The sequence below is a fragment of the Tachyglossus aculeatus genome, chromosome 1 (genome assembly GCF_015852505.1).
Source record: "Tachyglossus aculeatus isolate mTacAcu1 chromosome 1, mTacAcu1.pri, whole genome shotgun sequence".
In the NCBI taxonomy this organism is placed as follows: Eukaryota; Metazoa; Chordata; class Mammalia; order Monotremata; family Tachyglossidae; genus Tachyglossus; species Tachyglossus aculeatus.
The window spans coordinates 19,364,916-19,387,035 of NC_052066.1; the positions used below are offsets into that span (position 1 = coordinate 19,364,916).

General features: G+C 49.3%; 1 protein-coding gene and 1 non-coding gene across 4 annotated transcripts in view; one reads left to right on the forward strand and one right to left on the reverse strand.

Annotated features, from left to right (window-relative positions):
• Positions 1-22,120, forward strand: part of EPB41L5 (erythrocyte membrane protein band 4.1 like 5) — a 208,626-nt gene that overhangs the window by 180,539 nt on the left and 5,967 nt on the right. For all 3 annotated transcript variants that reach the window (XM_038743312.1, XM_038743330.1, XM_038743322.1), the window contains 4 exons: positions 6,013-6,136; positions 12,620-12,697; positions 17,652-17,693; positions 20,036-20,163. In XM_038743312.1, the coding sequence (XP_038599240.1) occupies positions 6,013-6,136; positions 12,620-12,697; positions 17,652-17,693; positions 20,036-20,163 (372 nt within the window). The remainder of the gene's footprint in view (positions 1-6,012; positions 6,137-12,619; positions 12,698-17,651; positions 17,694-20,035; positions 20,164-22,120) is intronic.
• On the reverse strand, positions 17,335-17,472 carry LOC119938522. The gene has a single exon (XR_005454451.1). It is a non-coding gene; the product is annotated as a small nucleolar RNA SNORA7 (small nucleolar RNA).

Consider the following 22,120-nt stretch of genomic DNA (forward strand, 5'->3'; position numbering starts at 1 on the left):
TGATACCATCTCTGTCCCACACTGGACTCTCAGTCTAAGGAGGAGGGAGAACAGGTTTTGAATCTCCATTTTAAAGCTGAGGAAACCTGAGGCCCCGAAAACTGAAGTGACTTGCCGAAGGTCACACAGAGCGGCGGGCAAGTGGAGGACGCAGGATTAGAACCCAGGTTCCCTGACTCCCCCAGTCCTATTCTCTTTCTAGCAGCGTGGCTCAGTGGAAAAAGCCCGGGCTTTGGAGTCAGAGGTTATGGGTTTGAATCCCAGCTGCACCACATGTCTGCTGTGTGACCTTGGGCAAATCATTTAACTTCTCTGAGCTTCAATTACCTCATCTGTAAAATGGGGATTGAGACTGTGAGCCCCACGTGGGACAACCTGATCACTTTGTATCCCCCCAAGCGCCTAGAACAGTGCGCTGCACATAGTAAGCGCTTAACAAGTGCCAACATTATTATTATTAATGGGCCATGTTGCTTCGGGATGGGTTATTTTCTGTTGTTTGATTTGGGGGCAGATGGTTGGTGGAAGAAGGGGAGGTTTCTGTACTCTGCTGAAGCATTTTCTGTTTTCTGTAAAAGTCCAAGGGCCTGTATGTGTGTGTCCGTGCGCACTCAGGTGACGGGAAGAGAGTTGCTCATAATCATTCATTCAATTGTATTTATTGAGCACTTACTGTGTGCAGAGCACTGTACTAAGCGCTTGGGAAGTACAAGTTGGCAACATATAGAGACGGTTCCTACCCAACAGTGGGCTCACAGTCTAGAAGTGAGTCAGAGGTCATGGGTTCGAATGCCGGCTCCACCACATGTCTGCTGCTGTGTGACCTTGGGCTAATCACCACCCAGCTTTCCAGTGAGGGAAGAAAAAATTGGCCAGAGCCAAAACTAAATTTCCCCGTGGCCCAAAGTCAACTCTTCCCCTTAGCTACCCATCCATTAATGTCCGGGATGAGTGCTCTGCTGCTGCTTAGGGTTTTCCTGGGGCTTTGGTGGCCCATTACATCCTATCTGAGGCCTTGCCCACCCTTCAATCAATCAATCAATCATATTTATTGAGCGCTTACTGTGTGCAGAGCACTGGACTAAGCGCTTGAGAAGTACAAGTTGGCAACATATAGAGACAGTCCCTCCCCAACAGTGGGCTCACAGTCTAGAAGGGGGAGACAGAGAACAAAACCAAACGTATTAACAAAATAAAATAAATAGAATAGATATGTACAAGTAAAATAAATAGAGTAATAAATATGTACAAACATATATACATGTATACAGGTGCTGTGGGGAAGGGAAGGAGGTAAGATGGGGGGGATGGAGAGGGGGACGAGGAGGAGAGGAAGGAGGGAAAGACCGGATGTCCATTTTGTCTCATGTTTGTGTGTGTGGGTATGTACACACGTGTGTGCACCGCATATGGCATGGCTTGGGAGAGAGCCCAGGTTAGGGTGTCAGAATTTGTTCACATCTTCTTCCTGGGGTAAAGTTCTTGCAGCTCCTGCTTTGTCAGGAGGTTGAAAGGAAGACAAAGGGGAGGAGATCTGTGGCTCCTCTCGCTGCTAGAATAATAATCATAATAACAATGATCAATCAATCAATCAATTGTATTTATTGAGCGCTTACTGTGTGCAGAGCACTGTACTAAGCGCTTGGGAAGTACAAGTTGGCAACATATAGAGACAGTCCCTACCCAACAGTGGGCTCACAGTCTAAAAGGGGGAGACAGAGAACAAAACCAAACATATTAACAAAATAAAATAAATAGAATAGATATGTACAAGTAAAATAATTAGAGTAATAAATACAAACATATATACATATATACAGGTGCTGTGGGGAAGAGAAGGAGGTAAGATGAGGGGATGGAGAGGGGGACATGGGGGAGAGGAAGGAGGGGGTTCAGTCTGGGAAGGCCTCTTGGAGGAGGTGAGCTCTCAGTAGGGCCTTGAAAGGAGGAAGAGAGCTAGCTTGGCGGATGGGCAGAGGGAGGGAATTCCAGGCCCCGGGGATGACGTGGGCCAGGGGTCGACGGCGGGACAGGTGAGAATGAGACACGGTGAGGAGGTTAGCGGCAGAGGAGCGGAGGGTGCGGGCTGGGCTGGAGAAGGAGAGAAGGGAGGTGAGGTAGGAGGGGGCGAGGTGATGGACAGCCTTGAAGCCCAAGGTGAGGAGTTTCTGCCTGATGTGCAGATTGATTGGTAGCCACTGGAGATTTATTCAGCACTGTTCTAAGCACTGGTATAGGTGCCAAGTGCTTAGTACAGTGCTCTGCACACAGTAAGTGACGTGTACATATCTATAATTTTATTTATTTATACTGATGCCTGTTTACTTGTTTTATGTCTGTCTTCCCCCTTCTAGACTGTAAGCCCTGTGTGGGCAGGGATTGTCTCTCTTAATTGCTGAATTGTAGTTTCCAAGCGCTTAGTAAGTGATCTGCACACAGTAAGTGCTCTATAAATACAATTAAATGAATGAATGAATGAATATAAGAATCAGGTCGGACACAGTCCCCTTTCTTATAATAATAATAATAATAATAATAATAGCATGTATTAAGTGCTTACTATGTGCAAAGCACTGTTCTAAGCACTGGGGAGGTTACAAGGTGATCAGGTTGTCCCAAGGGGGGCTCACAGTCTTAATCTCCATTTTACAGATGAGGTAACTGAGGCCCAGAGAAGTGAAGTGACCTGCCCAAAGTCACAGAGCTGACAAGTGGCGGAATCGGGATTAGAACCCACGACCTCTGACTCCCAAGCCCGGGCTCTTTCCACTGAGCCACGCTGCTTCATAGATGCCAAGCGCTTAGTACAGTGCTCTGCACGCAGTAAGCGCTCAACAAATAAGATTGAATGAATGAATGAGTATGGGAGAATCAGGTTGGACACAGTCCCCTGTCTTTTATGGGGCTCACAATGTAAGTAGGTGGGGAGAACAGGTATTGGATCCCCACAGATGAGGAAACTGAGGTCCAGAGAAGTGATTTGCCGAAGGTTGCACAACAGGCAAGTGGCAGAGCCAGAATTAGAACCCAGGTTGTACTCTATCAATCAATCAATCAGTTGTATTTATTGAGCGCTTACTGTGTGCAGAGCACTGTACTAAGCGCTTGGGAAGTACAAGTTGGCAACATATAGAGACGGTCCCGACCCAACAGTGGGCTCACAGTCTAGAAGGGGGAGACTTGGCCATGCTGCTTCTCCAGGGGCCTTTTGCCCCCTGGGTTCCCCCCCTCCAGAGCTCATCCTTATCATCATCATCATCAATCGTATTTATTGAGCGCTTACTATGTGCAGAGCACTGTACTAAGCGCTTGGGAAGTACAAATTGGCAACACATAGAGACAGTCCCTACCCAACAGTGGGCTCACAGTCTAAAAGGGGGAGACAGAGAACAAAACCAAACATACCAACAAAATAAAATAAATAGGATAGATATGTACAAGTAAAATAAATGAATAAATAAATAAATCGAGTAATAAATATGTACAACCATATATACATATATACAGGTGCTGTGGGGAAGGGAAGGAGGTAGGATGGGGGGATGGAGAGGGGGAAGAGGGGGAGAGGAAGGAAAGGGCTCAGTCTAGGAAGGCCTCCTGTAGGAGGTGAGCTCTCAGCAGGGCCTTGAAGGGAGGAAGAGAGCTAGCTTGGCGGGTGGACAGAGGGAGGGCATTCCAGGCCCGGGGGATGACGTGGGCCGGGGGTCGATGGCGGCACAGGCGAGAACGAGGTACGGTGAGGAGATTAGTGGCGGAGGAGCGGAGGGTGCGGGCTGGGCTGGAGAAGGAGAGAAGGGAGGGGAGGTAGGAGGGGGCGAGGGGATGGACAGCCTTGAAGCCCAGGGTGAGGAGTTTCTGCCTGATGCGCAGATTGATTGGTAGCCACTGGAGATTTTTGAGGAGGGGAGTAACATGCCCAGAGCGTTTCTGGACAAGGACAATCCGGGCAGCGGCATGAAGTATGGATTGAAGTGGAGAGAGACACGAGGATGGGAGATCAGAGAGAAGGCTGGTGCAGTAGTCCAGACGGGATAGGATGAGAGCTTGAATGAGCAGGGTAGCAGTTTGGATGGAGAGGAAAGGGCGGATCTTGGCAATGTTGCGGAGCTGAGACCGGCAGGTTTTGGTGACGGCTTGGATGTGAGGGGTGAATGAGAGAGCGGAGTCGAGGATGACACCAAGGTTGCGGGCTTGTGAGACGGGAAGGATGGTAGTGCCGTCAACAGAGATGGGAAAGTCAGGGAGAGGACAAGGTTTGGGAGGGAAGACAAGGAGTTCAGTCTTCAACATGTTGAGCTTTAGGTGGCGGGCAGACATCCAGATGGAGATGTCCTGAAGGCAGGAGGAGATGCGAGCCTGGAGAGAGGGGGAGAGAGCAGGGGCAGAGATGTAGATCTGGGTGATGGGGTCCTTGTCCCCAGGCACCCCTTCCCCCTCCACCCTGCTCTGTTCCCTTCTCAGGAGCCTGGTGTCCAGTTGAGCTGGAGACCACCTTGAAATGGGAATGTTCTGACTTGGATCTAAGCAGGCACCCGGAGCCGGAGCCATCGCGGGCCTCTCCATCGTCTCCCTCCACAGATTCCCCTCCAACCCAAATCCACCCGACCAACCCCCTTCCCAGACTGAGCCCCCTCTTTCCTCTCCCCCTCCTCCCCCTCCCCATCCCCCCCACCTTACCTCCTTCCCCTCCGCACAGCACCTATATATATGTATATATGTTTGTACGGATTTATTACTCTATTTTGTTTGTACACATTTATTCTATTTATTTTATTTTGTTAATATGTCCTGTTTTGTTCTCTGTCTCCCCCTTCTAGACTGTGCGCCCGCTGTTGGGTAGGGACCATCTCTAGATGTTGCCAACTTGTACTTCCCAAGCGCTTAGAGAAGCAGCATGGCTCAGTGGAAGGAGCCCGGGCTTTGGAGTCAGAGGTCATGGGTTCAAATCCCGGTTCCGCCCGTTGTCAGCTGTGTGACTTTGGGCAAGTCACTTAACTTCTCTGGGCCTCAGTTACCTCATCTGTAAAATGGGGATGAAGACTGTGAGCCCCCCGGGGGACAACCTGATCACCTTGTAACCTCCCCAGCGCTTAGACCAGTGCTTTGCTCATAGTAAGCATTTAATAAATGCCATCATTATTATTATTAGTACAGTGCTCTGCACACAGTAAGCGCTCAGTAAATACGAATGAATGAATGAATGAACCCCACGTTCCCCCTGGGGATGCAAGCTGGAAGAAATAATAATAATAATAATAATAGCATTTATTAAGCGCTTACTATGTGCAAAGCACTGTTCTAAGCGCCGAGCGCTCGATCATATTTATTGAGCGCTGACTGTGTGCAGAGCACTGGACTAAGCACCTATTATGTGCACAGAGAAGTGAAGTGACTTGCCCAAAGTCACCCAGCTGACAGTTGGCAGAGCCGGGATTTGAACCCATGACCTCTGACGCCAAAGCCCGGGCTCTGTCCACTGAGCCACGCCGCTTCTCATGACTTGCCACCCGTCCACATGACTGTTGCTCCCTTTTGTGGCTGCTTGGAAAAGCAGTGTGACTCAGTGGACAGAGTACAGGCCCGGGAGTCATGTGGACCTGGGTTCTAATCCCGGCTCCGCCACATGTCTGCTGTGTGACCTTGGGCAAGTCACTTTCAATCCTCTGGATCTCATTTACCTCATCTGTCAAATGGGGATTAAGAGAGTGAGCTCCATGTGGGGCAGGATCTGTGTCTAACCTGAATGCTTTGTATCTACCCCAGTGCTTAGAACGGTACTTGGCACATAGTAAACGCTTAACAAGTACCATAATTATCATTATTAGTATTATTATTTCCTCCCCACCCCGGCCTGCTATCCTGAGCCAGCCAGGAGAGAGAGGCTCCAGGAAGGAGCCATAAATAACTCCATCACCTGTCTCCCCCGGCTTTAATAAGCACCCCACTCCCACCTTGATTCATCGCGCCTCATGGACAAGCTGCTCTGACGGCAGTCTTCTCTTCCCTCCCCAGGCACAACCAGGAAGGGCTCCTTTCTTTCAGCGAGGCATCCGACGAGGAAAATAAAGCCCCCGGCCCGGAAGATCCACCGATCCCGCCAACTCCAGCGCCCGCCAAGGCTGATGCCATTTTCAAGGTAACGTTGCCCTTTGGCTTCCGAGATTCCTCCCCCGGCCCAGGCCGTCTGTGGAGAGTGAGGGGAGGGGACGGCTTTGTTTGAAATACGGAGCGTTTACAGGAATTTTCCTCTATCAGCAGTGCAGACTAGGAAGGTTTTAGAAGCGGATGAGAATGAGCCACTGGAGACTGATACTGGGCTACTCTGACTAACTCAAATTCCTGCTAACTCCAGGAGTGGCCTTTCAGGGCTGACTAAGCCCTCTTTCCTCTTCTCCCACTCCCTTCTGCGTTGCCCTGACCTGCTCCCTTTATTCATCCCCCTCCCCAGCCCCGTAGCACTTATGTCCTTAATAATTATGGTATTTGTTAAGCATTCATACGTGCCAGGCACTGTTCTGAGCACTGGGGTAGATACAAGATAATCGAGTTGGACATAGTCCCTGTCTCACAAAGGGCTCACGGTCTTAGCCCCCATTTTACAGATGAGGGAACTGAGACCTAGAGAAGCGAAGTGACTTGCCCGAGGTGACAGCAGATAAGTGACGGAGCTGGGATTAGAACGCATGACCTTCTGATTCCCAGGCCTGTGCTCTATCCTCTAGGCCGTGCTGCTTCTCCACTGTAATTGATTTATTTATATTAATATCTATCTTCCCATATAGACTGTCAGTTTGTTGTGAGCAGGGAATCATCATCAATCATCAATCGTATTTATTGAGTGCTTACTGTGTGCAGAGCACTGTACTAAGCGCTTGGGAAGTACAAATTGGCAACATATAGAGACAGTCCCTACCCAACAGTGGGCTCAGGGAATGCATCTGCTTAGTGTTATATTGTGCTCTCCCAAACAGTTAGTACAGTGCTGTGCACACAGTCTAGAAGGGGGAGACAGAGAACAAAACATGTGGACAGGTGTCAAGTCGTCAGAACAAATAGAATTAAAGCTAAATGCACGTTATTAACAAAATAGAATAGTAAGTATGTACAAGTAAAATAGAGAAGCAGCGTGGCTCAGTGGAAAAAGCCCGGGCTTTGGAGTCAGAGGTCATGGGTTCAAATCCCGGCTCCACCAATTGTCAGCTGTGTGACTTTGGGCAAGTCACTTCACTTCTCTGGGCCTCAGTTACCTCATCTGGAAAACGGGGATTAAAATTGTGTGAGCCCCCCGTGGGACAACCTGATCCCCTTGTAACTTCCCCAACGCTTAGAACAGTGCTTGGCACATAGTAAGCGCTTAACAAATACCAACATTATTATTATTATTATCTGTACAAACATATGTACAGGTGCTGTAGGGAGGGGAAACAGGGCAAGGGGGATGGGGAGGAGGAGTCTTATCACAGTGGGAGTCCTAGAGAGCGGCTGGTCATCTCGGCGGGGCCGTGTGGCTGCTGCCGTGATCCCCTCCTTGGGCCAGGGCCCCCAAACCAGCCCAACCCCCTCTCCTATCAATCAATCAATCAATCAATCATTTTTATTGAGCGCTTACTGTGTGCAGAGCACTGTACTAAGCGCTTGGGAAGTACAAGTTGGCAACATATAGAGACAGTCCCTGCGCAACAGTGGGCTCAGAGTCTAGAAGATTAGGGATTAGGGTGTGCCCTGCTCAACAATCAATCAATCAATCAATCGTATTTATTGAGCGCTTACTATGTGCAGAGCACTGTACTAAGCGCTTGGGAAGTACAAATTGGCATCACAAGAATCTGAACCCCCATCACCCCCTAGCCACCACCTGGTTTTTCTCTTTTTTTCCCCCTCTTAGGAAGGCCTCACTTTCACCAGCCCCAGCAATGGGCTCAAAATCAGTCAATCCCTGGAATTTATTGAACGCCAACTGTGTGCAGCAGAGTACTTTACTAAGCGCTTGGAAAGTACCGTACAGCAGGGTGGCCCACCAGGAGTTTACATTTCCAGAAGCAGCAAGCCTAGTGGGTAGCGCGTGGGCCTGGGATTCAGAATCCCAGCTCTTCCACTTGTCTGCTGAGTGACCTTGGGCAAGTCACTTCACTTCTCTGTGCCTCGGTTCCCTCATCAGTAAAATGGGGATTAAGACTGTGAGCTCCGTGTGGGACGGGGACTGTGTTCAACCCAGTTACCTTGTAATGTTAAAAATGATGGTTTTTGTTAAGCGCTTACTAGGTGCCAAGTATTCATTCATTCATTCATTCATTCAATCGTATTTATTGAGCACTTACTGTGTGCAGAGCACTGTACTAAGCGCTTGGGAAGTACAAGTTGGCAACATATAGAGACGGTCCCTACCCAACAACGGGCTCACAGTCTGGAAGGGGAAGACAGACAACAAAGCAAAACAAGTGGACAGGTGTCAATACCATCAGAATAAATAGAATTATACCTATATACACATCATTAATAAAATAGAGTAATAAATATGTACAAATAAAATAGAGTAATAAATATGTACAAGTATATACAAGTGATGTGGGGAAGGGAAGGGGGTAGGGCCTGGGGGAATGGGGAGGAGGAGGAGAAGAAAAGGGGGTGCTCAGTCAGGGAAGGCCTCCTGGAGGAGGTGAGCTCTCAGTAGGGCTTTGAAGGGAGGAAGAGAGCTAGCTTGGCGGATGTGTGAAGGGAGGGCATTCCAGGCCAGGGGCAGGACGTGGGCCGGGGGTCGACGGCGGGACAGGGGAGAATGAGGCACAGTGAGGAGGTTAGCGGCAGAAGAGTGGAGTGTGCGGGTTGGGCTGGAGAAGGAGAGAAGGGAAGTGAGGTAGAAGAGGGCAAGGTGATGGACAACCTTGAAGCCGAGAGTGAGGAGTTTTTGCTTGATTCGAAGGTAGATAGGCAACCACTGGAGATTTTTGAGGAGGGGAGTGACATGCCCAGAGCATTTCTGAACAAGGATAATCCGGGCAGCAGAGTGAAGTATAGACTGAAGCGGGAAGAGACAGGAGGATGGGAGATCAGAAAGGAAGGATGGAAGATACTGTCCTAAGCGCTGGGGTTGATACAGTGTGATCAGATTGTCCCATGTGGAGCTCACAGTCTTAATCCCCATTTTACAAGTGAGAGAACTGAGGCACAGAAAAGTTAAAGTGATTTGCCCAAGGTCACACAGCAGAAAAGTGGCGGAGTCGGTATTAGAACCCACGACCTCTGACTCCCAAGCCCGTGCTCTTCCCACTAAGCCATGCCCCCGGTGCTTAGAACAGTGCCTGGCGCATAGTAAACGCTTAGCAAATACCATAATTATTATTATTAGAGGGGGAGACAGAAATGAAAATAAATGCATTTTGAAATGCAGTTATCGGAGGGAGCGCTGTCATAGTGGCCATCTCTTCTTTCATCCCCCGACATGGGCCAGGAGGCTTGGACTCCCCCTGCATCCCCTGCCCCGGGACCGTTCATCTAGCTCAGCTCTATCTCAGTCAGTCCAACCGAAGCCCCGAGCCGATCCCCATTCGGCCCCTGACTGTCCCAGGGACCCAAGACAGTGTTTAGTCTCAGTTTCCCCAGCTCATCCCGATTCCCAAATTAATTTCTTCCTCCTTCCCACTAGAAACCAAGAAGAGCCTGTGGATTAACCCTGTTGGTTCTGTAATTAATGCATCAATCGGGTAATTAGATTCACAACTGGGGGTTCGATAGTGTATAGTCTCTGGGCTCTTGTACGAAGATTTTAGCAAACAAAGAAGAGCCAATTTGGCTCTTGGCCAGCAGGCTCTTTTCTGCCAAGTGAAATGCCAGGCAAGAATGAAAGGGCACTTTGGCCATTCAGTAGAAATCCAGACTAATCCAGGAGGAAAATGAATTCCAAAGCCCAAGGTCACACATGGGATGGGGCTGGCCCTCAATAATAATAATAATAATGGCATTTGTTAAGCACTTGCTATGTGCAAAGCACTGTTCTAAGCGCTGGGGAGGATACAAGGTGATCAGGTTGTCCCTCGTGGGGCTCACAGTCTTAATCCCTACTTTACAGATGAGGGAACTGAGGCACAGAGAAGTTAAGTGACTGGCCCAAAGTCACACAGCTGACAGTTGGCGGAACAGGGATTTGAACCCATGACCTCTGACTCCCAAGCCCAGGCTCTTTCCACTGAGCCAAGCAAATAATAATAATAATTGTGGTATTAAGTGCTTCCTATGTGCCAGGCACTGCACTAAGCACCAAGCAAAACTGGTTGAACACATTCCCTGTCCCGCAAGGGGCACAGTCTTAATTCCCCTTTTTACGGAGGAGAGAACTGAGGCCCAGAGTTGGGAAGTGACTTGCCCAAGGTCACCCAGCAGACAGGTGGCGGAGCCAATATTAGAACCCACGTCCTTCCGATTCCCAGGCCCATACTCCACCCATTAGACCACACTGCCCCTCTTCTGAGACAAGAAGGGGGCAGGACTGTGCGGGTCGGTCTCGTCTATCTCGCCTGTGACCTCTCGCCCACATCCTGCCTCTGGCCTGGAGCGTCCTCCCTCCTCATAAAATGATAATAATTATTGTAATTATAGGGCTTGTTAAGCTCTTACTATTTACCCAGCAGTGTTAATAATAAGGATGGCATTTATTAAGCACTTACTATGTGCAAAGCACTGTTCTAAGCGCTGGGGAGGTTACAAGGTGATCAGGTTGTCTCACGGTGGGGGCCCACTGTTCTATGCACTGGGGGAGATGCAAGTTAATAAGAAAGAACACAGACAGTCCCTGTCCCGTTTGGGGCTCACGCTCTTATCCCCATTTTGCAGATGAGGTCATTGAGGGCACAGAGAAGTGAAGTGACTTGCCCAAGGTCACACAGCAGCCGGGATTAGAACCCAGGTCCTTCTGATGCCCAGGCCCGTCCTCTATCCACTAAGCCACACTACTTCTCATATCTGACATTTACTCCCTCTACCTTCAAAGCGTATTGAAGGCGCATCTCCTCAAGAGGTCTTCCCTTGACTAAGCCCTCCTTTCCTCTTCCCCCACTCCCTTCTGCGTCGCCCTGACTTGCCCCATTTATTCATCTCCCCTCCCAGCCCCACGGCACTTATGTACATATCTGTAATTTATTTATATTAATGTCTGTCTCCCCCTCTGGACCGTAAGCTACCCTTCGGAGCGTGTAGTACAGTGCCATACGCACAGTAAGCGCTCAACAAACAGGACTGACTGACTGGGGGGCAATTGTGAAACCCCTGGAGCCAGGCCCCAAACTGGAGCTCTCGAACCCCGTATCAGGCTCAGCCGGCCTCCTCCACCTCCCTCCGCCTCCTTCCCCGGTGGAGTCAGAGAGGAGCCATGGCTGGTGGATCCCCAGGCAAGGATGGTCTTCTTCTCCACCGTTAAGGCTGATAGAGCGTTTCCGAGGTTAAGATCCAAACTTCCACTTCCGTTAGGGAAGTTGGAGACCCCAGGGCAGACTTTGAAGACTTGAGTTCTAGAAGAAGGGCACGGAAGGTTGTCAGTGAGACCTACTGGGAGGAAGAGGAGTAATCCATGAAAGAGACTGAGAATGAGCAGTCATTGAGATAGAAGGAGAACTAGGATATGAAAGTGAAGCCAAGGTTGGATAATGTTTCCAGGAAAAGAGGACTCACTCATTCATTCAGTCATCTTTACTGAGCGCTTACCGTGTGCAGAACACTGTACTGGGTGCTTGGAAAGTACAATTCGGCAACAGGGACAATCCCTACCCAACGGTTGACAATGTTGAAAGCAACTCAGAGGAAGATTAGGATGGCGTAGAGGTCACTGGATTTGGCAAGAAGAAGATCATTGGTGACCTATGTGTATATATGTTTGTACATATTTATTACTCTATTTTACTTGTTCATATCTATTCTATTTATTTTATTTTGTTAGTATGTTTGGTTTTGTTCTCTGTCTCCCCCTTTTAGACTGTGAGCCCACCGTTGGGTAGGGACTGTCTCTATATGTTGCCAACTTGTACTTCCCAAGCGCTTAGTACAGTGCTCTGCACACAGTAAGCGCTCAATAAATATGATTGATTGATTGATTGATTCTAGTACCCTATTTGGTGTTCGTTAAGCTGTGTGCCGAGCACTGTACTAAGCACAGCGTAAGCAGATCTGGCGCAGGCCTTGTCCACCCAGGGCTCGCAGTCTAAGCAGGAGGGAGAAAAGGGGTCGTTTTAAACCCTTCTTATAGCGCGGAGGAAAGCATTTTGTGGTCATCCACCATTGGAGTCCCAGAGGCAGAGAAGCCCAGCCAACGTCACCTTTTCCCTTCCAAAAGCTTGAGTTCCCATGATGAGCGTCTGTCCCGTCGATCTCCTCCAGTTGTCTTCGAGGCTGGGCACGGGCACGTTTAGGAGCTGCCTTGACTGAGGTCTGGGCCCCAGGACTAGGTGGGGGCCCCGTGGCCCTTGGCTGGGGCACTGGAAGCAGAAAAACTCAGGAATGCTGAGTTTATGTAAAGGATTAACCGAACCAAAACTGGGGCAAAGGGAGAAATTCAGCAAGTCCCCGGGGAGCCGGAACGAGTAAATCTGCTGATTAATGAACCGTTTAATAATTGCTGTCCTGTTTTTCCTAGAGCGCCACAGATGAATTGGATGTTCTGCTCTCATCTCTAACCGAGAACCTGATGGATTTCACGGAAGCCAGGCCTCGGGTAACAGTTAAATGCAGGGCGGGCAGGGAGGAGGAGGAGGGAGGGGGAAGCGAATCCACCCCACTGCTACTAGCAGCTGCTCCTGAGTGCACCCATTCTCGCACTCAGCACTCTCACACCCATGGCTGCACCCATTCTCGCATTTTTAACCGTTCAGCGTGGCCTAGTGGATAGAACCCAGGCCCGAGAGTCAGAAGGACCTGGGTTCTAATCCCAGCTCTGCCAAATATCTGCTGTCTGACCGGGCGAGTCACTTCACTTCTCTAAACCTCCGTTACCTCATCTGCAAAATGAGGATTAAGGCTGTGAGCCCCAAGTGGGAATTGGACTGTGTTCAACGTGATTAGCTTGTTTCTAGCTCAGCACTCAGTACAGTGCCTGACACATAGTAAGCGTTTAAGAAATACCATAAAAAAAACCAAATGCGGAGAAATTTCAGTTTTCCACTCATCATCAATCATCAATCGTATTTATTGAGAGCTTACTGTGTGCAGAGCACTGTACTAAGCGCTTGGGAAGTACGAGTTGGCAACATATAGAGACAGTCCCTACCCAATAGTGGGCTCACACTCATCTCAGACTGTTCCATCAGCATCTGCCCTCAGGTTGGTCTCGATTTCGTTTTTTCCCAGCCTGACACAGCTTAGCAGCTACTTCTTTGGCTTTTTAATAGCATTTGCTAAGTGCTTACTATGTGTCAGACACTGTGCTAATCGCTGGGGCAGATGCAGGATAATCGGGTTGGACACAGTCCAAGTCCCACATGGGGCTCACAGTCTTAACCCCCATTCTGCTAATGAGAGGGAACTGAGGCATAGAAAGGTTCATTCATTCATTCAGTCGTATTTATTGAGCGCTTACTGTGTGCAGAGCACCGTACTAAACGCTTGGGAAGTACAAGTTGGCAACATATAGAGACGGTCCCTACCCATCGACGGGCTCACAGTCTAGTGAGTAGGGGGAAGAGGGGACGTCCTCACTAGATGAAGACCTGGTTCAGTTCAGTTGCTGACTTGTACACAGTAAACACTCAATAAATATGATTGAATGAATGAATAGAAGGTTAAGTGACTTGGCCAAGGTCACACAGCAGATAAGCGACTGAGTCAGAATTAGAACCCAAGTCTTCTGACTCCCAAACCTGTGCTCTATCCAGTAGGCCAAGCTGCTACTGCAAGCACTGTGTGCTGGTTTCCAGGAGGATTAAGGCAGGGGTTGGAGAATAATAATAAAATAGTGGCATTTGTTCGGTGCTCACTAATAATAATAATAATAATAATAATAATGGCATTCATTAAGTGCTTACTGTGTGCAAAGCACTGTTCTAAGCACTGGGAGGTTACAAGGTGATCAGGTTGTCCCACAGGGGGCTCACAGTCCCCATTTTACAGATGAGGTAACTGAGGCACAGAGAAGTGAAGTGACTTGCCCAAAGTCACACAGCTGGCAATTGGCGGAGCCGGGATTTGAACCCATGACCTCTGAGTCCAAAGCCCGGGCTCTTTCCACTGAGCCACGCTGGTGCCAGGCACTGGCACTGGGGTAGATACAAGATGATCAGGCTGGACATCGATTGGAATCAGGGGTAAATCATCAATCGTATTTATTGAGCGCTTACTGTGTGCAGAGCACTGTACTAAGCGCTTAGCACTGTACAATCTCCAATTGCCTGGGAGATTCCTATTGTCATAGGAAATGTGGGCGGAAATAGGGCTCGGAAACCACCCGACAAATGCTCGCCTGGAAGAGAGTTGAGTAGCAGCATGACCTAGAAGAAAGAGCACGGGCCTGAGATTCAGAAGACTTGTGTTCTAATCCTGGTTCTGCCACATGTCTGTTGTGTGACCTTAGGCAAGTCACTTCCCTTCTCCGTGTCTCGATTCCTTCTTCTGTTAAACGTGAGCCCCGTGTGAGACCTGGACTGTGTCCATCCTCACTATCTTTCATCTACCTCAGTGCTTGTTATAGTGCCTGGCACCTAGTTATGCTTAATAAGCGCTATTATTATCATCGTATCAGAGTCAGGTGGCCCATGGTCTCTGACAGATTTGGGTCCGGCACTGGAGGAACGGGCATTAGAAGAATGAACTTTCCTTCTCTCCTTGTGCTTTCCAAAACGTTAGGGGAGCTGGGATTTGCTGACAGTGCAGAGTTTCAGAGTAGAAGCCCTACAGTGGTCTGGGAAGCCAGAGGAAAGCATTTTTGACTTGATCTGTGTGTGTGTCTGTGTGTATGTTTACGTTTGTGTGAGAGAGAGTGTGTGTGTGTGTGTGTGTGTGTATGTGTTCTCCTTGGGTTTGCTTCAACATCAGTGCTAATTAGGGAGCTCTCTGTAAACAGATGCTTCCCCCCCATACTCCCTTTGCTCAGTTCATTTGGTGGTGTCACAATCCTTTGTAGAGGGAGGCTGTAATTAGTTAGGCATAATGGGCTGAAATTACAGGAGAAAAAGAAAACGTGAGCCGGATACTGAGGAAAATCATCATCGTCATCATCATCATCAATCGTATTTATTGAGTGCTTACCATGTGCAGAGCACTGTACTAAGCGCTTGGGAAGTACAAATTGGCAACATATAGAGACAGTCCCTACCCAACAGTGGGCTCACAGTCTAAAAGGGGAAGACAGAGAACAAAACCAAGCATACTAACAAAATAAAATAAATAGAATAGATATGTACAAGTAAAATAAATAAATAAATAAATAGAGTAATAAATATGTACAAACATATATACATATATACAGGTGCTGTGGGGAAGGGAAGGAGGTAAGAAGGGGGGATGGAGAGGGGGACGAAGGGGAGAGGAAGGAAGGGGCTCAGTCTGGGAAGGCCTCCTGGAGGAGGTGAGCTCTCAATAGGGCCTTGAAGGGAGGAAGAGAGCTAGCTTGGCGGATGGGCAGAGGGAGGGCAGTCCAGGCCCGGGGGATGACGTGGGTCGGGGGTCGATGGCGGGACAGGTGAGAACGAGGTACAGTGAGGAGATTAGCGGCGGAGGAGCGGAGGGTTCGGGCTGGGCTGTAGAAGGAGAGAAGGGAGGTGAGGTAGGAGGGGGCGAGGTGATGGACAGCCTTGAAGCCCAGGGTGAGGAGTTTCTGCCTGATGCGCAGATTGATTGGTAGCCACTGGAGATTTCTGAGGAGGGGAGTGATATGCCCAGAGCGTTTCTGGACAAAGATAATCCGGGCAGCAGCATGAAGTATGGATTGAAGTGGAGAGAGACATGAGGATGGGAGATCAGAGAGAAGGCTGATGCAGTAGTCCAGACGGGATAGGATGAGAGCTTGAATGAGCAGAAAATCACCTATGGCCCCATAGTCTAAATCCTGTTGGAGGATTAGCAGGTAGAGGCTGTGGCAGAGCAGAGGAAAGACCCCGGGGGCTGTGCCCGCCCTGCCCCAAAACCCTGCCCCATCACTGGCACTCCCCGAGAAGAGAGGGCGTGGGGAGGAAGTACACGGGTAGATGGTCAGGCAGGCAGACAGGCAGCCGCCCCCAGGGTCTGGCTCCTGGTCGACTCTGGGTGTCTTTGCCCCCGCTCTATCCCAGGCCTTCTCAGAGCTTTCCACCTGCCCAACGGTGCCCCTCCTCCTGGACAACCCTGAGGTGTCCCCCTAGGCAGCCTGCTGGCCCTTTGGGTGACCATTTGGCCCCCTGGGCCTCCTCTATTTATTTTACTTGTGCACATCTATTCTGTTTATTTTATTTTGTTAGTATGTTTGGTTTTGTTCTCTGTCTCCCCCTTTTAGACTGTGAGCCCACTGTTGGGTAGGGACTGTCTCTATATGTTGCCAACTTGTACTTCCCAAGCGCTTAGTACAATGCACTGCACACAGTAAGCGCTCAATAAATATGATTGATTGATTGATCTACTGGCCCTCTGGCTCTGAGACCCACCCCGAAAGGTTAACCTTGCATTCAGTTGCCCTCGAAGCCCCTCCTGTAGGGCCCTCCCCTTTGGGGTGTTCCCCAAGGAGGGAAGTCATTCTGTCATATTTATTGCGCCCTTACTGTGTTCAGAGCACTGTACTGAGCGATTGGGAGAGTACAATACAGCAATAAGCAGACACGTTCCCTGCCCACAACGGGCTTACAGTCTAGAGCGGGGAACTGAGGATCAGAGCAGGATGGGGGTGAGAGATCGAAGAGGGGGAGCCCAAGGGAGGCATGACACAGGCAGAGGATCAATCAATCGTATTTAGTGAGCACTTACTGTGTGCAGAGCACTGTACTAAGCGCTTGGGAAGTACAAGTTGGCAACATATAGAGACAGTCCTTACCCAATAGTGGGCAGAGGATGAGAGGGACCGCTCCCCTATCCTTCCGCCACACTTCTCCCTCATCTACTCGCCACCCCTCACCCCCGGCCCAACCCGGCCAAGGAGGGTCCCACTGACCATTTCCCATTAGATGCTTTTCTTGTCTCATGCTTTCGAGTCATTTCCAATCCATAGCATCTCCATGGACACATCTCTCCCAGAGCACCCCACCTCCATCTGCAGTCAATCTGGTTGTATATCCGTAGCGTTTTCTTGGTAAAACTATGGAAATGATTCACCACTGCCACCTTCCATGCAGTAAACATCAGTCCCCATAAACTCTGTCCCATACTGCTGCTACCCAGCACAGGTGAGTTTTGACTTGTGGCAGATTTCCTTCCACTTGCTAGCCACTGGCCAAGCTAGGAATGGGATGGGTAGGCCTCTGCTTGACTCTCCCTCCTGTAGCCGAGACTGGTAGAGTACTGGAAAATCTCCAGGTGCCATCCTGAGAGAGATGCTAAGGAGGAGCAAATGAGGGGTGTGTTGTGAATTTAAGCCTCTGGACCGAACTTACCTAGGGTGTGCAAAACTGAGGGAAATCCTCAGGGGATTGTTCTCCCCTGGGCATTGAATACAGGTAGGATAATGTGTCCTTGTTCCTTCCTAAAACCCCTTGTGTTTCCCTTGTTGTTAGGAGCCTTCATTCTCTTCCCTGACTCCCCGGTGGATCGTGCCGGTAAGTTATCTCTCTCCGGTTTCTTCAGGGTGGCAGTCCACGAGGAAGAGGTTGAGAGGCCCTCCAGCTTCTTCCTTCTTGGTTAATTATCTGAACAGTGGCAATGTAGCAGAGGGATGGTAAATTCCCACTATTCATTCATTTATTCAATCGTATTTATTGAGCACTTACTGTGTGCAGAGCACTGTACTAAGCGCTTGAGAAGTACAAATCGGCAACATATAGAGACGGTCCCTACCCAAGAACGGGCTCATAGTCTAGAAGGGGGAGACGGACAACAAAACAAGTAGACAGATGTCAATACCATCAGAATAAATAGTTATAGCTATATCCACATCATTAATGAAATATAGTAAATATGTACAAATAAAATAGAGTAATAAATATGTACAAATATATACAAGTGCTGTGGGGAGGGGAAGGGAGTTGGGCCGGGGTGGGAGGCGATGGGGAGGGGAGGAGGAGAGGAAAAAGTGGGGGGTTCAGTCTGAGGATCCCTCCTGGAGGAGGTGAGCTCTCAGTAGGGCTTTGAAGGGAGGAAGAGAGCTAGTTTGGCGGATGTGTGGAGGGAGGGCATTCCAGGCAAGAGGAAGGACGTGGGCCAGGGCTCGATGGCGGGGCAGGTGAGAACGAGGCCCAGTGAGGAGGCTAGCGGCAGAGGAGCGGAGGGTGCGGGCTGGGCTGTAAAAGGAGAGAAGGGGGTTGAGATAGGAGGGGGCGAGGTGATGGAGAGCCTTGAAGTTGAGAATGAGGAGTTTTTGCTTGATTCAAAGGTTGACAGGGAACCACTGGAGATTTTTGAGGAGGGGAGTGACATGCCCAGACTGTTTCTTTACAAAGATAATCCGGGCTGCAGAGTGAAGTATAGACTGAAGTGGGGAGAGACAGGAGTATGGGAGATGAGAAAGGAGGCTGGTGCAGTAATCCAGTTGGGATAGGATGAGAGATTAAACCAGCAAGGTAGTGGTTTGGTTGGATCTTGGCGATGTTGTGGAGGTGAGACCGGCAGGTTTTGGTGACGGATTGGATGTGTGGGGTGAATGAGAGAGCAGAGTCGAGGATGACACCAAGGTTGCGGGCTTGTGAGACGGGATGAATGGTAGTGCTGTCTGCAGTGATGGGAAAGTCAGGGAGAGGGCAGGGTTTGGGAGGGAAGATTAGGAATTCAGTCTTGGACATAGTGAATTTTAGATGGTGGGCAGACATCCAGATGGGGATGTCCTGAAGGCAGGAGGAGATGCGAGCCTGGAGAGAGGGGGAGAGAGCAGGGGCAGAGATGGAGATCTGGGTGTCATCAGCGTAGAGATGATAGTTGAAGCTGTGGGAGCGAATGAGTTCACCAAAGGAGTGATTACAGGTGGAGAACAGAAGGGGACCAAGAACTAGATGGTAAGCTTCTTGAGGGTGGGGATCGCATCTTCCAACTGTATTATATTGCACTTTCCCTAGAATTTGGTACAGTGCTCCAATTAGAGGAAGTGCTCACTACCATTGATTGAACAGAAGTACCGATAGGTGTGGCTACGGGGGTGGGTCTTGACCTCCTTTCGTCATCAATGGTATTTGTTGAGTGTTTATTATGTGAAGAGCACTGTACCAAGCGTTTGGGAGAGTACAACCCAACAGAATTGCTAGACAGGTCTGGGCTACTTGGCCATTTCAGGTCCAGTGTTTGGGCTTCCAGGCCAAAGGTGAAGTCGGGGAAGGAGCTCACCTGGAAGCCCAAACCCCTGGAAGCCTGGAATCTCAGCTGGAAGATTTTCCTCTTGGAAACTGGGGACCCCATGGACCCTCAGTAAAGAGTTACAGTAAGCCCAAGCCGGGCAAGATGCTCATAAACAGACTGGAAACAAGCAGCTTAGAAATCTCCTCTGGAATCCGTGGTTCTGGAGGCAAGCAGATAATACTCTGCTCACTGGCTTCCAGCTCATCATCATCATCATCAATCGTATTTATTGAGCGCTTACTGTGTGCAGAGCACTGTACTAAGTGCTTGGGAAGTACAAGTTGGCAACATATAGAGACAGTCCCTACCCAACAGTGGGCTCACAGTCTAAAAGCTCACTGTGCAAGTACTGACCACAAGGCCTCAGGGGTTCTAATCCCGCCTCAGCCACTTGTCCTTTGTGTGACCTTGGGCAAGTCACTTCTCTGGGCCTCAGTTACCTCATCTGTAAAATGGGGATTGAGACTGTGAGACCCACGTGGGACAGGCACTGTGTCCAACCTAATATGCTGTATCTACCCCAGCTCTTAGTTCAGTGCTTGACACATAGTAAGCACTTAACAAATACCACAATTATTATTATTATTCCGATGCCGATTTCCTTTCTCTCCCATAGAGTGGGGGGATCGCCAATGGGCTCCCCGGGCCCGAGGAGAGTTTGGGAAGGAGAGGAAACTGCAGTGATGTCGACATGCTCTCCGTGGTCTCGCCACCAGCTCCGTTCTCTGTGGACGCCGTAACAAGGTGAGGGCATCTGACCAGCTTCCACAAGATAGTGGGCCAACAAACCGAAGGAGAGGAAGGAAAATCCCTATAGCTTCTTCGCTCAATCAGTCGTATTTATTAATAATAATAATTATGGTACTTGTTAAGCACTTACTGTTGCTAAGAACTGTTCTAAGCACTGGGGTAGATACAAGTTGGAGTGACTACTGTGTGCAGAGCACTGTACTAAGCACTTGGGAGAATACAGTACAACAGACACATTCCCTCTGCCTCTCATCCCCTATCTGTGGGGGTCTCTCAAGTTTCAGTACTCTGTCCCCTTCTATTCTTCATCTACACCCACTCCCTTGGAGAACTCATTCACTCCCATGGCTTCAACTACCACCTCTCTGCCGATGATACCCAAATCTACATCTCCCTGATCACCCTGATCGCTCTCCCTCTCTGCAGCCTCGCATTTTCTCTTGCCTTCAAGACCTCTCTACTTGGATGTCCTCCCATCATCTCTTGCTTAGCATGTCCAAAACTGAACTCCTTGTTTTCCCAACGAAACCCTGTCCCCACCGACTTTCCCATCACTGTAGGTGGCACCACCATCCTTCCTGTGTCACAGGCCCATGACTCCTGTTTCTCATTCAACCCACATATTCAATCCGTCACTGAATCCTGTCAGTCCCACCTTGACAACATTGCTAAAATCCGCCCTTTCCTCTCTATCCAAACTGCTACTACATTCATACAATCACTCATCCTATCCCACCTGGATTACTGCATCAGCCTCCTTGCTGACCTCCTAGCTTCCTGTTTCCCCCCACTCAAGTCCATACTTCACTCCATCGCCTGGATCATTTTTCTACAAAAATGTTCTGGATACGTTCCCCCAAAAGCTCCAGTGGTTGCCCATCCATCTCCACATCAAACAAAAACTCCTCACCGTTGGCTTTAAAGCACTCCACCACCTTGCTCCCTCCTACCTCACCTCACTACTCTCCTTCTATAACCCAGCCCGCACACTTCGCTCCTCTAGTGCTAACCTTCTCACTGTGCCCCATCTCACCTGTCTTCCCACTGACCCCTGGCCCATATCCTGCCTCTGGCCCGGAACGCCCTCCTTCCTCAAATCCGACAGACAATTACCCTTCCCCACTTCAAAGCCTTATTGAAGGCACATCTCCTCCAAGAGGCCTTCCCAGACTAAGCACCCCTTTTCCTCTTCTCCCACTTCCCTCTGTGTCACCTTGACTTGCTCCCTTTGTTCTCCCCGCCTCCCAGCCCCACAGCACTTACATGTATATCTGTAATTTATTTATTTGTACTGATGTCTGTCTCCCCCCAATAGACTATAAGCTCATTATGGGCAGGGAATGTGTCTGATTATTGTTGTATTACAATCTCTCAAATGGTTAGTGCAGTGCTCTGCACACGGTAAGTGCTCAATAAATGTGATTGAATGGCTCACAATGAGCTTACAATCTCCAGGGGGAAACAGACATTAATATAAATAAATTACAGATATGGACATAGTATTGTGGGGCTGGAACAGGGGATGAGTAAAGGAAGCAAGTCAGGGTGATGCAGGAGAGAGTGGAAAAAAAGGAAATGAAGGCTTCTGTCAGAAATGACCCTTCACCTGAAGGGAGTAGGAATTGGGCTTGACTTGTTTTGCTCCTTAGCTCAGCTCCTTACCTTACTTTCCATATTCGTTCATTCATTCATTCAATCGTATTTATTGAGCACTTACTGTGTGCAAAGCACTGTACTACGCTCTTGGGAGAATATAGTATAACAATAAACAGACACATTCCCTGCCCACAACGATATCAGATCCAAGGCTTCTGTAGGCTCCCAAGGAGAAATCTCCTGGGAGATTTCCTTTCTCCTTAGCACGCACTTAACTTCCCGAATACCATTACCGATACTCTCGCAAAGAGAGTCTGGTGTTTATCGGAGAACCCGGCATCCACTGTCAGTGTTT